The sequence below is a fragment of the Orcinus orca genome, chromosome 9, assembly GCF_937001465.1.
Source record: "Orcinus orca chromosome 9, mOrcOrc1.1, whole genome shotgun sequence".
Taxonomy (NCBI): Eukaryota; Metazoa; Chordata; class Mammalia; order Artiodactyla; family Delphinidae; genus Orcinus; species Orcinus orca.
Genome location: NC_064567.1, coordinates 68,935,383 through 68,950,165, shown reverse-complemented (window position 1 = coordinate 68,950,165; position 14,783 = coordinate 68,935,383). Strand labels below are relative to the sequence as shown.

Here is a 14,783-nt window from a genome sequence, read left to right as displayed (position 1 = left end):
TTAAGGCTGAATAATATTCCATTGTATGTATATACCACATTTTGTTTTTCCATTTAACTATCAATGGACACTTGGGTTGTTTCCACTTTTTGGCTTTTGTGAATAATGTTGCTATGAACATGGGTATACAAATATCTGAGTCCCTGCTTACACTTGGTTTGAGTATATATTCAGAAGTGGAATTGCTGGATCACATGGTAATTGTATATTTAGTTTTTTAAGGAATTGCAATACTATTTTTCACAACAGCTGCACACAACAGCACTCTTTAATATGAACATTTTTTAAGTCGTAGGTCCAAACAGATCATTCAGCCATTTATTGAACCACAAACTACTTTGTCTTAGTTCAGGCTATGACTAGTTTAGTCTGAGACTAGCTAGTAAATGTAGCAATGAATCAGGAAAGGTGCCTACTCTCTATGACTAAACTATTAGTAAGAGAAGGAAGTATACACAATGTTGCAAAAGAAGGTTGCAAATATTAAGGGCTAAGAGAAAAGGAAAATATGCTCTGGTGAATTCAGAGGAAGAAGAAAATACTGTCAACCCTGGGAACTTTGAGAGGATTTTAGGGCAGCACTGACAATTGGGCTGGGTCTGAAACGGTGAGGAGAAATGAGACACAGATATCGATGGATGGGCATTTTAGACACAGGGGAGTAAGTACACAAAGGAGAAAAAGCAGGGGAAGAACGTGTGAGGCGTTAGGGTTGTACAGCCTTTGGCTGCAGGGAAAGGCACAGGGAAGGCAATTGTGAGGAATCAATTTTAAAAGGTGGATTAGGGTCATATTATTTGTGCTAACTTTGAAATTTAGGCTCAGAAGTGTGCACCCACTGCTCAAACAAAACTTTTATAGGTCCTAAGAATGCTAACCTAAAATCACATATTTTATGTAATCTGAAATTTAAATTTAATTTAATTTTATACGAGATATATATACATATACATGAAATATATATACTAACTGCACGGTAAAATCAGTGTAAGGAATTCCAATAAAGTTCTGATTTTTCCCATGACAACTACATCAATGCTTTTAAGTAATATGCAATATCAAGTTATTTCAAAATCATTTTTCCTCCTTTTTTTGTGCCCTTGTTTTGTCGGGCTGTAAAAGAATGGGCTTAATAACTGTTGGGTAATTCATCACTGCACTCAATTCTGGGGCAATAGAGAAGTCTTATAGGATTTTTAAACTGGAGAAAAGATGTGACAAAGCTAAATCTCAGGAAGATGACTGTAGCAGCACCATATATGATGGCCTGGGGTGAAGACAGAACTGCAGATAGGAAGCAAGGCTGCCTCTGGAAAATCAAGTCAAGAGCTGATGAGCCTGCCCCAGGACAGTAGCAATGGAGAATAAGCAGGGAACAGATATGACATGTGATGTACAAAGAGAACTGATGGGATCTGGCAAGTAACTAGAGGCCGAGAATAAGGGCAAGAGAAGTCACAGGTGATGATGATTGTGTGATGACATGATGATGAGACAGGTGACTGGGAGGGAAGATGCTTGCAGTTGAGAAATGCTGAAACTGAGGCACTGGTGGAACATACAAGTCAAGCCGTCCACCAGGAAGCTGCAAGTGGGAGAGCGGATCTCACCAGAGATGTCAGGGTGGGTGTGTACAGACTGGCCGGTCGGCCAGCACAGAGGAGAGTGGGACACAGGTAAGATCATCGTGAAGTGTCTATATTTAGAAAGAGGAGGGGAGAACCAAGCTGGATAAGGAGAAAGACGGGGGATTTTTATAAAGCGAGGAAGAGAAACAAAAAGACAGTGGGAGCTGAGAGGGAGGATTTCAAGAAGGTAGAATTTGAATCTGCAGTGTTGCATAGGGTGGTAGAGGATACCACTCAGAAAAGGTATTCAGGGGTTTCCCTGGTGGCGCAGTGGTTGAGAGTCCACCTGCCGATGCAGTGGACACGGGTTCGTGCCCCGGTCCGGGAGGATCCCACACGCCGCGGAGCGGCTGGGCCCGTGAGCCATGGCCCCTGAGCCTGCGCGTCCGGAGCCTGTGCTCCGCAACGGGAGAGGCCACAACAGTGAGAGGCCCGCGTACCGAAAAAAAAAAAAAAAATTTTTCAGCAACCTGATGAGGAGGAAATGTTAGCTTTCAAATTAAGTGATTGACAAAACAGGAAAATAAAAACAATCCAACACAGAACTTGGGTGTAGACAGTTCTAGCATGGAAAGAATAAAAGCAACTTCTTCCACGGCAGATGCCTTGGAATCTGGATAAAGGAGAAAAATGTTTGAAAACTGTGGGATTATTAAATCCTAGAAGAATCAAGACTGTATTAAAAACTATAGAAGGAAATATCCTTGCTTTGACGATTTACATACTGTAATGATAGATAAATTCCTATACCTACATGCAATACACAAGCACCACAAGTTAGTTAAGATTTAGTGTGAAGTTTTCAGTTCATTACAGAACTTTCAGCCTTGATTAATCATCATAGCCCCCAGCCTTTCTAGACAAGTGTGAGAACTCAAGAACACCTTGCTAGGTCCTAAGTGGCATAACACAATTTTGACATTTTTTTTCCACTCAAATATTCTTTTAGCCATTATCTTAACTGCCCTCAACTCTGCTTGTATTGTCCTCAAAGAACTTTTCCTCCCCGGTGTGTCGATCTGCACTTTAGGGAAACATTTCAGTGTTATATATATGTGTATATATATATATCTCCTTTGGAGAGTCAAGACTCCAAATTTATGGCCTTATTACCTAATCTCTAAACTGCCATAATTATATATTCAGGAGATATTAAGTGGGAAAAAGTCAGTATATATCAGTTAGTGTGGATCGGGGCAGTCCCCAACCCCCACCCAGGTGATTACAGGCCTCTAGCCCCAGTGGAGGGTTTGGCTGAGGTCCGCCGTTGCTCCATCCCTCCACCCTGGATCCCAGGGGTGGCTTCCAGAAGACTAGGGCATCTGACAGGCCCCCTCCTCACCGCCCCCGCCCCTGCCCCCGCCCCGAAATGCTCCGTGATCTGGGGAAGGGGGAGATGCTTACTCTACGGCTGATTTCCAGGGCGGCATCTGCCGCCTTCGCTTGGCTTGTCGTGTGTTGGAAGGCACAGGGCAGATGTTCGAGGTACCCAGTCATCAGGACACAGGGGGACTCAGCAGCACCTATGATCAACCCAGCCTGGCCTGCGGCTGATTGTTCTGACGGTTACCAACAGTTACCGGAACCTTGTTGACTAACAGCCAATCCAAAGTAGGGAAGATCTGAAGCCAAATCCTGACTTCTGTGACGTTCCCGCGTGTGACCCTGCAAGACCCCGCGTCGTACCTCAGATACACTAGTGTTTCCCCTGCGCCGGGTACTGCGTGCCATACATGCCGGAAAGACAGCATATGCCAGAGACCATGAGTGTGTCAGAGGACCCCAACTGCAGTCACCGAGTAATAATAATTTTATTTTATAATAATAATAATAAATAATAATAATAATATTTATATTAATAATATTAATACTATTATTATTATTTATAATAATAATAATTATTATATATAATAATAATAATAATAATTTTATTGAGATCTAAATATCAGAAAATTTACGTTTCTGAAAATTAGATGGGTCTGGAAAACACTGGCCGTCCCGGAGGGTAGGGGTGAAGCAGTGCCTGACAGAGTCCTAGTGGAGCTTAAGGCAAAAGGAAAAAAAAATCAATACTGCTGACCCTCTCTTTATTTGAAAATTTGACATTTTGTTCGTCATGTATGTCTTGCATTAATTTTGATTTTCTAAAAACATTGCATTAAGGTTTATTTTGCTAAGTTGAGTCACTATTTGGCCAGTCTCTTCCAATCTTGAAGACTTCAAGACTATCTTATGATCTTATTTATGAGTTTGGTTCTCCTCTAGCTTGGGAAACTTCGGAGGCAGGATTCTGTCTGTGCCATCACTGTTTTTTGCCAGGACCTAACACACTGCATTTAATAAATGTTGATTCAACTGAATGGGTTGGTTTCTTGGCTCCAAATTTGAACTTGAAATCTAGGAATTAAATGTAATTTTTTGAAATGCGTCAAGCTACTTGCATTAAAAAATGCTGGTATTGGAATAGAGCGTTTAAAAAAGTCTCAGTGAAGAAATCAAACACACTTTTTTTTTTGAGAAAAAGAAATATTTTACTTTGACATAATTTCAGGATTGCAGAAAAGCTGCAAGAATAATACAAGAATTCCTGAATACCCATCACCAAGATTCCAAATGTAAATATATTACTACATTTTTTTTCTTGCTCTCTCTCTCATTTAAAAGTAATTTGTGGATATATTGCCTTTTTACACCTAAATTCTTCAGTGTGTTTCCCCAAAAGCAAGGAATTCTCTTTTAAAAACACAGTCCCATTATTGAAATCAGAAATTAATATTGCTATAATAATATTATATAATCTACAGAACTTATTCATATCTGATTATTTCAATAATGTACTTGGTAGCAAAAAAAAAAAAAAAAAAATCCAAGATCATGCATTGCATTTCATCTTGTCTCTCTTTAGTTTCCTTTAATCTGGAGCAGTTTCTGAGTCTGTCTTTATATTTCATGACCTTGACAATTTTTAGGAGTACAAGCCGGTTATTTTGTAGCACGGCTCTCAGTTTGGGTTTGATGTCTCCTCGTGACTAGATCCAGGTTATGGACTTTTTGCTGGGATACTGCAGAGGTGATGTTGAGTGCTTTTTAGTGCATCACTTCAGGAGGCAGTTGCTGTCAATTAATCCCGTTACTGGTAGTGTTACATTTGATTATTCAATTAAGGTCATACCTGCCACGTTTCTCCAGTCAAATAGTAAAGTTACTATTTTATCTTTGTAATGTATAGGTTTCTTGTGGGGAGATACTTTGAAACTATGTAATATCATTATTCCTCAAATCAAACACACTATTTTTAGTACTTCTAAAAATTATTTGAGCCTTTTGGGGTAGGTGGGTGGGTAAAAGTCTTCCCAGTTATCATTGAGAGAGTAATCATCTGAAAACTATTGTTTAAATAGCTTTTATCCCAGAAATAAAAATCAGATGAGAAGAATGGTCCACTGAGAAAAGGTATAAAATAATTTACTAGCCTCTTGTCTCCCACATTTGCTGTTAATATGTGTTACAACATTTCAGATATCATTCATGAATATTCTACATGGAAAAATGGAAATGCATACTACTTGGTCAATTTTGTACATTACACAAATGTCAGTTTTAGAACCATATGCAAGCAATCAGAGAAGAAAAGGAAATAAAAGGAATCCAAATCAGAGAAGAAGAAGTAAAGCTGTCGCTGTTTGCAGATGACATGATACTATACATAGAGAATCCTAAAGATGCTACCAAAAAACTCCTAGAGCTAATCAATGAATTTGTTAAAGTAGCAGGATACAAAATTAATGCACAGAAATCTCTGGCATTCCTATACACTAATGATGAAAAATCTGAAAGCGAAATCAAGAAAACACTCCCATTTACCATTGCAACAAAAAGAATAAAATATCTAGGAATAAACCTACCTAAGGAGACAAAAGACCTGTTTGCAGAAAATTATAAGATACTGATGAAAGAAATTAAAGATGATACAAATAGATGGAGAGATATACCATGTTCTTGGATTGGAAGAATCAACATTGTGAAAATGACTCTACTACCCAAAGCAATCTACAGATTCAATGCAATCCCTATCAAACTACCACTGGCATTTTTCACAGAACTAGAACAAAAAATTTCACAATTTGTATGGAAACACAAAAGACCCCGAATAACCAAAGCAATCTTGAGAAAGAAAAACGGAGCTGGAGGAATCAGGCTCCCTAACTTCAAACTATACTACAAAGCTACAGTAATCAAGACAGTATGGTACTGGCACAAAAACAGAAAGATAGATCAATGGAACAGGATAGAGAGCCCAGACATAAACCCATGCACATATGGTCACCTTATCTTTCATAAAGGAGGCAGGAAAGGACAGCCTCTTCAATAAGTGGTGCTGGGAATACTGGACAGCTACATGTAAAAGTATGAGATTAGGTCACTCCCTAACACCATACACAAAAATAAGCTCAAAATGGATTAAACACCTAAATGTAAGGCCAGAAACTATCAAACTCTTAGAGGAAAACATAGGCAGAACACTCTATGACATAAATCACAGCAAGATCCTTTTTGACCCACCTCCTAGAGAAATGGAAATAAAACCAAAAAGAAACAAATGGGACCTAATGAAACTTCAAAGCTTTTGCACAGCAAAGGAAACCATAAACAAGACCAAAAGACACCCCTCAGAATGGGAGAAAATATTTGCAAATGAAGCAACTGACAAAGGATTAATCTCCAAAATTTACAAGCAGCTCATGCAGCTCAATATCAAAAAAACAAACAACCCAATCCAAAAATGGGGAGAAGACCTAAATAGACATTTCTCCAAAGAAGATATACAGACTGCCAACAAATACATGAAAGAATGCTCAACATCATTAATCATTAGAGAAATGAAAATCACAACTACAATGAGATATCATTTCACACCAGTCAGAATGGCCATCATCAAAAAATCTAGAAACAATAAATGCTGGAGAGGGTGTGGAGAAAAGGGAACACTCTTGCACTGCTGGTGGGAATGTGAATTGGTACAGTCACTATGCAGAACAGTATGGAGGATCCTTAAAAAACTACAAATAGAATTACCATATGACCCAGCAATCCCACTACTAGGCATATACCCTGAGAAAACCATAATTCAAAAAGAGTCATGTACCAAAATATTCATTGCAGCTCTATTTACAATAGCCCGGAGATGGAAACAACCTAAGTGTCCATCATCAGATGAATGGATAAAGAAGATGTGGCACATATATACAATGGAATATTACTCAGCCATAAAAAGAAACGAAATTGAGCTATCTGTAATGAGGTGGATGGACCTAGAGTCTGTCATACAGAGTGAAGTAAGTCAGAAAGAGAAATACAAATACTGTATGCTAACACATATATATGCAATTTAAGAAAAAAAATGTCATGAAGAACCTAGGGGTAAGACAGGAATAAAGACACAGACCTACTAGAGAATGGACTTGAGGATGTGGGGAGGGGGAAGGGTAAGCTGTGACAAAGCCAGAGAGAGGCATGGACATATATACACTACCAAACGTAAGGTAAATAGCTAGTGGGAAGTAGCCGCATAGCACAGGGAGATCAGCTCGGTGCTTTGTGACCAACTAGAGGGGTGGGATAGGGAGGGTGGGAGGGAGGGAGACGCAAGAGGGAAGAGACATGGGAACATATGTATATGTATAACTGATTCACTTTGTTATAAAGCAGAAACTAACACACCATTGTAAAGCAATTATACCCCAATAAAGATGTTAAAAAAAAACAACACACCATTGTAAAGCAATTATACTCTAATAAAGATTAAAAAAAAAAACAACAGTTCAATTAAAAACAAGTACTTTCAGAGAGCATCTTACAGAAGTAAACTACTAACAAGTTAATTTCTATTAGAATCACATTTAAAGATTATATTGTTGATTAATTTTTTAATCTTTTTACCTTATACCGATTAAGAAGAGGAAAATAAACTTTAAAAAGAACAGCTCTGTTCTTAGGAAAGGAACTCAGAAACTCATTTATTATAAGGTCTTCATGTGTCCCCTCTTCAAGAAAAAGTTACAATTTAAGTGATCACAAGGAATAAAATAATGGAAATTTAAAATGGAATGTGAAAGCTGGGGGTTAGTGAAGGCACTTCTTGGATAAAAGGTTCTCCCTAGACGTCCTCACATGGCTGATCTACAAAAGAAGTATCCCTAGCAGAGTGAGCAGAGAGAACTTTTACCTCCATTTGGTGGGATTATAGCTGAGCAATCCAGCCTGAAATTTTAAAAATTTGTGTAAAATGTACATTCTCCTTTATAATCAATCTTGTTTTAATATAAAAATAAAGTGGCTCCCCCTAACCCCTCTCAAATCTTTGAGTAATATTTACATTGAAGCAAGACACCCTGTGTTTATCCTGTGGCTTTACCTCCCTGGCATGCTGCCATTGCCTGCAGGTGTATGCATAACCCAGTTTGAAAGCTCTATCATACCACGTATGTGGATTTGGATAAGAAAAAAGAGCCTTGCACTCCAAGTCAGGGCATGTGGGATTTAGTCTCAGCTCTGACGTTAACTAGTTGTTGGCCACCTTCAAGGCACTTAATGGCTCTGAGCCTCAGTGTCTTCAACAGTAAAATGAAGGAGTTGGAAGTTTAGCTCAAAAAATCCATTATTTAATTACACTCTCCCAGACAGGTAGTATGTATTGTTCACAGAGTAAAAGATTCTTATGGAGTTGTTGACATGTAATTGTTTTTCAAGAACAATTTTCTAGTTAAAAAAAAAAAGTGTAAGAAAAAATTATGCATGTAATGGCTATCATTAAAGCTAAATAATTTTTTTAAAATTCTCTTCTTAATTTTGTCTTGAATAATTCCAGTCTGGATGTTATTTTTCTAAGTGAGTAAAAAATATTTATGAAATAAAATAATCATTATCACCCATTTCTACTGTGTAGAATAAGCATAGAATGAGTCATATATCAGTTACAATCAAATCACATTCTTATATGTATAAAAAGATATATTTTTATGATATAAAATGACCAGAGCATCAACATTTTCACTGTTATACCTTTAGGTAAAATAACATACCATTTTAATTGACAGCTACAGTATTCTGTGTGTTTCCAGATTTTCCAAAATGAAAAGTACAATAGAATGTTGGGAATTCTTGGAATTCTACATGAGTGTTTCATGTTACTGCACATCTTATGAGAACAGGCACTGACTGCCTCTGTTCAGGACCACATTGTAAAGCATTGTAAAGGATATTTGTACAGTGAACAGCCTTGGGAGATAGAGACAGTGTCTACCTCCAGAGCAAAGGGTGGGTGTTTTGTTCGTTACTGTGCAGCATCATAAAGATCATGTCTCCCTCCTTTATAATAACGATAAGGTCAGGCAGGCTTACTACCCAATATAAAAGATTTGGGTTCCCTAAGCTCAGAGTTCCTCTCCTATAACACAAGCCACTGTATGTGGCCACATCACCTGGACTAGGAATTGTGGCTAAGGGAATTAGTGCAAATATCCAAACTCTGGCTATGCTGTTACTGTGAGTAATAAACTGTCCTTAGTCTCTGACCCCAAAGTCTCTATTTTCTGCCAGCATCTGTCACACTGCGGCTGGCTAGCTTTTTCTTCTGCTTGTGCAGGTTTTTGGTTTTGTTCTTGTTTTTTTTTAATGGAATGCATCCATGTAATGTGTTTTTCAGCTTTTATATTTCTCCTTAACGTCTCATGAACCTCTATCTTTTAAAGTCAGCTACTGAATTAAATCGTTGCATTATGTTCCACCGCAACATATTTTATAGTTTATTTACTCATTACTCTATTGATGGACATTTACATTGTCCAGTTTTTTGCTATGATAAACAATGCTGTATTAAATGCTTTTGTGCTCTTGGGTTAGTATTCCATTAGCTGAAATCCCTTGATGATATTAATGAATCACACATGAGTGTCCTTTTCTTTGTAGGATGATATCAATCTTGTTGAAATTTGCCAATCTAATTAGAGTAAAATTTTATCTCAATGTTTTCATTTGTATTTATTTAGTGAAGTTGTGTCTTTTCAAATGTTTATTGGTCATTTTTATTTTTTCTGTGAATTGTTGTTTCATATTAATTGCTTAATTTTTACCACGCAAATGCCAGTGACTGAAGCTTTACAAGCTAGATCTGTAAAGAATTTTCCAGATATTTCCTGAAGTCAACAGTGAGTTGCCTCAAGTCATCTTGTAGCATCCTGTAAAGCTGTCTTCCTTTGCTCTCTTCTCCCTGGCTAATGCCTGTTGCCCTTTAGACTGCTTAAATAAACTTCATCTATCTCCAAAAGTACCCCTTCACTGATCTCCAGGGTCCATGCCCAGGATGCTATCCTCCGATGCTCTAAGTGTTGCATTTTTTGAGCTATCAGAATGGTGGTGGATTGTGAGCTAATGGAGGAAGTATCAGTCTCTCCTCATCCTTATGGCATGCTTAGTTATTGGGGTTCTGAAGGAATATTGCCCACATGTAATATTTCTTAAACTCTCAGGAAAGCAGCCATTTCCACTTCATCCTTACATACCTGTTTTCTCTCAAAATTCACACACGATCCTCTAAATGCCTCCCTGTATAGGAACAGGAAGTGTTTCAGGTTTGGAAATATACTATACTGTCTGGGAAAGCTAGGAAGCTCTAGACAGAACCCCAGCTTAACCAAATAATAAATTTTCAATTCCAAACCTGAGTTTGCTTCAGTGTGATTTCACATCTTCTCACAAGAACCCCATGTCTAAGCTCTGTCTATCTCACCAAATAGCTATCCTTTCACTATCCCTTGCACCTAGGGAATCACATGTCCATCAGGGTCCTAGGTATACAGTGTGGAAAAGATGAGGGGGCAAGAACTCCAGGTGGGTTCATCCACTTTTCCCACAGTGGAGTGGGTGGGAGTGGTAGGGAAAGAGTCCAGTGGAAGAACTGAGCAGGGCCCTCTAAGTCATGGAGCCTAGGTCAGAAGCCCCCTTGCCTGAAATTAGAGGTGGTACTGGGTGGAAAAGTCATGCAAGTCACAAATATTAACTTCCATTATAGGACTTCATTGTGTGATGTCACTGAAATTACTAACCCTTCCCTCACTTTGCTCAGTTGAGGCTTGATGGGTTATTGATGGTTTATCTTGAGCTAGCAGAGAAGTCTTGTTAGTGCTGTTAAGAATGCTGAATTTTTTCACACATATGATGTAACAATCAGGCATTTCAAGCATAAATCCTCTCTCTATATAAATGGGGTATGTATATGTTTGTACATATATGTGTATATATGTGTGCATACACAAATACATGTGTGTGCACGCATGCATGTATATATTCATATATATGTACACATGCACACACATATAGCAGGCAAACTGTACAATGCCCCCAGTGATCCCCACTGGTTTTCACATCCTGTATTATTAATCCTCTCTCCTTGCAAGTGGGCTGGACTTTGGTCTCACTTCTAATGAATGGAATACAGCAGAAGGATGGGCTATCAATCACTTCTGAGAGCAGCTTACAAAAAGACTCTGGCTTCTGTCTGGGGCACCCTCTCTTGTTCTCTGGCCCACTCTAAGGTAAACCAGCTGCCGTGTTGTGAGCTGACCTATAGGGAGGCCCATATGGCAAGGTACTGATGTCTCTGGCCAAAAGTCAGAGAGGACCTGAAGCCTGCAATGGTCATGTGAGCCAGTTTGGAAGTAGGTCCCCCCAAAGGAGGCTTGAGATGGCCACAGCCCTGCAGCCTTGTGGGAGACTCAGTCAGAGTCACCTAGCTGAGGCACACCCAGATTCCTGACACTCAGAAATGGAGATAATGTGGTTTTTTTGTTTTAATACGAAAAAGATTTTCTTGACATATATACATATATACATATATATATATATATGTACATAAAGCTGGGAAAGAGAAGGGACCATTGAGGCAAATGCATAGGGGGAGAGGAAGCATCTGAAAACAGCTGTGGGCATCCTGACATTTCCAAGTCTAGGGAAAACTGGCCAGGAGCTTGGGTGGCCAAGTTAACAGTCAAGCCAGGGATGGCACAGTGGATGATACATGCAGCTCTCTTCCATTCTCCTAACTGGAACTTCTCAAGTCTGGTGTAATTTCTGAACTGGGCTCATATGCTCCTCACCCTCCAACACAAACACACACACACTCCTGCACACCCCTGAGGTGTGGTCCTCCGGCTTGCTGTAGGAAGAAAGGAGGTTAAGTTTCACTTAAAGGGGCCGAGCCACTTTCCAGTGACGCAAAGTCCATTGCAAAGCTCACAGTTTGCAGAATAAGATCTGCTCTTCATTTGTTGAGTTTCTTCATAGAAGAAAGGAATTAGCTGGTGGCTCCCATGAAGCCCTGGGCAGGTTATGAGGCTGCCAGACTCAGATGAGCACAGGCACAGCTGCCCTGACCAGGAGCCTCCAAACACAATGCTGCCTCCTCTAAGTCAGAGGGGTGTCCTGACTTGGGGGCACCAGTGTTCTTACTGAGAGTAGAGGTTCCTCTCTAAATATGGATGGTGCTGTCCCCCATGGCACCACCTGGGTTTTGGCCAGGTGCTTTGTATGAATGCAGCACCCGAAGTGTATGCAGTCACAGCAGGTGTGGTGCTGTCCCCCTCTGCCCCCCCGTTCTCTGTTTGTTCTTTTAATATTGAGCTGCATGAGCTGTTTATATATTTTGGAGATTAATCCTTTGTCCACTGATCCGTTTGCAAATATTTTCTCTCATTCTGAGGGTTGTCTTTTCATCTTGTTTGTAGTTTCCTTTGCTTTGCAAAAGTTTTTAAGTTTCATTAGGTCCCATTTTTTTATTTTTGTTTTTATTTCCATTACTCTAGGAGGTGGATCAAAAAAGATCTTGCTGTGATTTATGTCAAAGAGTGTTCTTCCTATGTTTTCCTCTAAGAATTTTATAGTGTCTGGTCTTATATTTAGGTCTCTAATCCATTTTGAGTTTATTTTTGTGTATGGTGTTAGGGAGTGTTCTAATTTCATTCTTTTCCATGTAGCTGTCCAGTTTTCCCAGCACCACTTATTGAAGAGACTGTCTTTTCTCCATTGTATATCCTTGCCTCCTTTGTCATAGATTAGTTGACCATAAGTCCGTGGGTTTATCTCTGGGCTTTCTATCCTGTTCCATTGATCTATATTTCTGTTTTTGTGCCAGTACCATATTGTCTTGATTACTGTAACTTTGTAGTATAGTCTGAAGTCAGGGAGTCTGATTCCTCAAGCTCCGTTTTTTTCCCTCAAGACTGCTTTGGCTAATTGGGGTCTTTTGTGTTTCCATACAAATTTTAAGATTTTTTCTTCTAGTTCTATAAAAAATGCCATTGGTAATTTGATAGGGATTGCATTTAATCTGTAGATTGCTTTGGGTAGTATAGTCATTTTCACAATATTAATTCTTCTAATCCCAGAACATGGTATATCTCTCCATCTGTTTATATCATCTTTGATTTCTTTCATCAGTGTCTTATAGTTTTCTGCATACTCGTCTTTTGTCTCCTTAGGTAGGTTTATTCCTAGGTATTTTATTCTTTTTGTTGCAATGGTGAATGGGATTGTTTCCTTAATTTCTCTTTCTGATATTTCATTGTTAGTGTATAGGAAGGCAAGAGATTTCTGTGCATTAATTTTGTATCCTGCAACTTTACCAAATTCATTGATTAGCTCTAGTAGTTTTCTGGTGGCATCTTTAGGATTCTCTATGTGTAGTATCATGTCATCTGCAAACAATGACAGTTTTACTTCTTCTTCTCTAATTTGTATTCCTTTTATTTCTTTTTCTTCTCTGATTGCTGTGGCTAGGACTTCCAAAACTATGTTGAATAATAGTGGCAAGAGTGGACATCCTTGTCTTGTTCCTGATCTTGTTCCTGATCTTGTTCCTGATCTTGTTCCTGATCAGTTTTTCACCATTGAGAATGATGTTTGCTGTGGGTTTGTTGTATATGGCCTTTAATATGTTGAGGTAGGTTCCCTCTATGCCCACTTTCTGGAGAGTTTTTATCATAAATGGATGTTGAATTTTGTCAAAAGCTGTTTCTGCATCTATTGAGATGATCATATGGTTTTTATTCTGCCACAGTTTTTGGTCTAAAGGTGGGGATTTAAGCTTATCCAGACCTCACAACTCTAGCCACAATTATTGGTCAATCACACAAGCCAGGCCAATCAGAATCCTTCTCTAGAATCTTTTCACTATCTTTAAGCTATTACTGTATGAGCCTAGAGACTGCCATCAGCCATGTTTCTTTCTATATAGAAACTGGAGCTACAGTAGAGGAAAATAAAACTAACACATAGAGCAAGAGAAGATCAAGTCTAATGGCATTTGAGTTCTTGGTTCTAGCTGGCTCCATGCGTGCTTCCACTGCAGTTTGGTTATGCAGGTCAACGTATACTTTCTTTTTGGTTTAAGCTGGTTTGCATTAGATTTCTCTACGTTAAATCAAGAGTGTGACCAAGTTAGTTGATGTGGTAATGTTATCTTGAGCGTGTACCGCATATCATGGCATTTTCACATATACATGTTGCTTCTTGGATCTACATCCTGCCGACACTGACTCTAATTTTTATTGCAACACTTGCCCAGAGTTTGCATCTATTGATCTCCCTGCCCCACCCGTCCCCCAAATTAGGAACTAATAAGAAAAATTTGAAATAATTCCTGTTCTCTCCCTCTCTATATATAAATTTACATTAAAACTATTGGACAGCTGCCAAGAGTTTGAAGTACAGCTGCATTTTGTGAATTAGTTAAATATCATAACCCTGTTTGCAGTTTCTATCAGTAACTGGAATGAATGTTATAAAAAGAGCATTTACTAAAAAGAATGTGTTGTGTAATTTAATGTATGCTAAATGTAGGTGGTCTAAAAATATTTTACTGCATTCCTACCTTTACTAATCAACTTTTTAAATACTGTCACTAAAGTGTGAATACCATTCGACAAAGGAAGTCAACCAAGCCCTTTATATGACATTATTTTAAATAATCTTTTCTATATTTTCTAAGTCAGATTGTATAAGTAGTTAATCCATCTACCTATAGTAATGTTAGTTGGTGGAAAATGTCATGCATCCTGCCTTTGCTGTGATTACATACATTCCTTTTCAACTTCCTTTTGT

The 14,783-nt window shown here is 38.6% G+C and overlaps 1 protein-coding gene and 1 long non-coding RNA gene across 3 annotated transcripts in view; one reads left to right on the top strand and one right to left on the bottom strand.

The window, feature by feature from the left end:
- The window catches only part of LRRC72 (leucine rich repeat containing 72), a 41,531-nt gene extending 38,338 nt beyond the window's left edge, over nt 1–3,193 (bottom strand). The window contains exon 1 of one of the 2 annotated variants that reach the window (XM_004263475.1): nt 3,033–3,193. In XM_004263475.1, coding sequence (XP_004263523.1) covers nt 3,033–3,125 — 93 coding nt within the window. In that variant the 5' untranslated portion in view covers nt 3,126–3,193. The remainder of the gene's footprint in view (nt 1–3,032) is intronic. The other variant, XM_049714603.1, reaches the window with a different exon arrangement.
- A 177-nt stretch (nt 3,194–3,370) lies between these two features.
- LOC125965396 (uncharacterized) overlaps nt 3,371–14,783 on the top strand; it is a 30,245-nt gene continuing 18,832 nt past the window's right edge. Inside the window, exons 1-2 of the long non-coding RNA XR_007479216.1 lie at nt 3,371–3,427; nt 4,180–4,243. This is a non-coding gene — a long non-coding RNA (uncharacterized LOC125965396). The remainder of the gene's footprint in view (nt 3,428–4,179; nt 4,244–14,783) is intronic.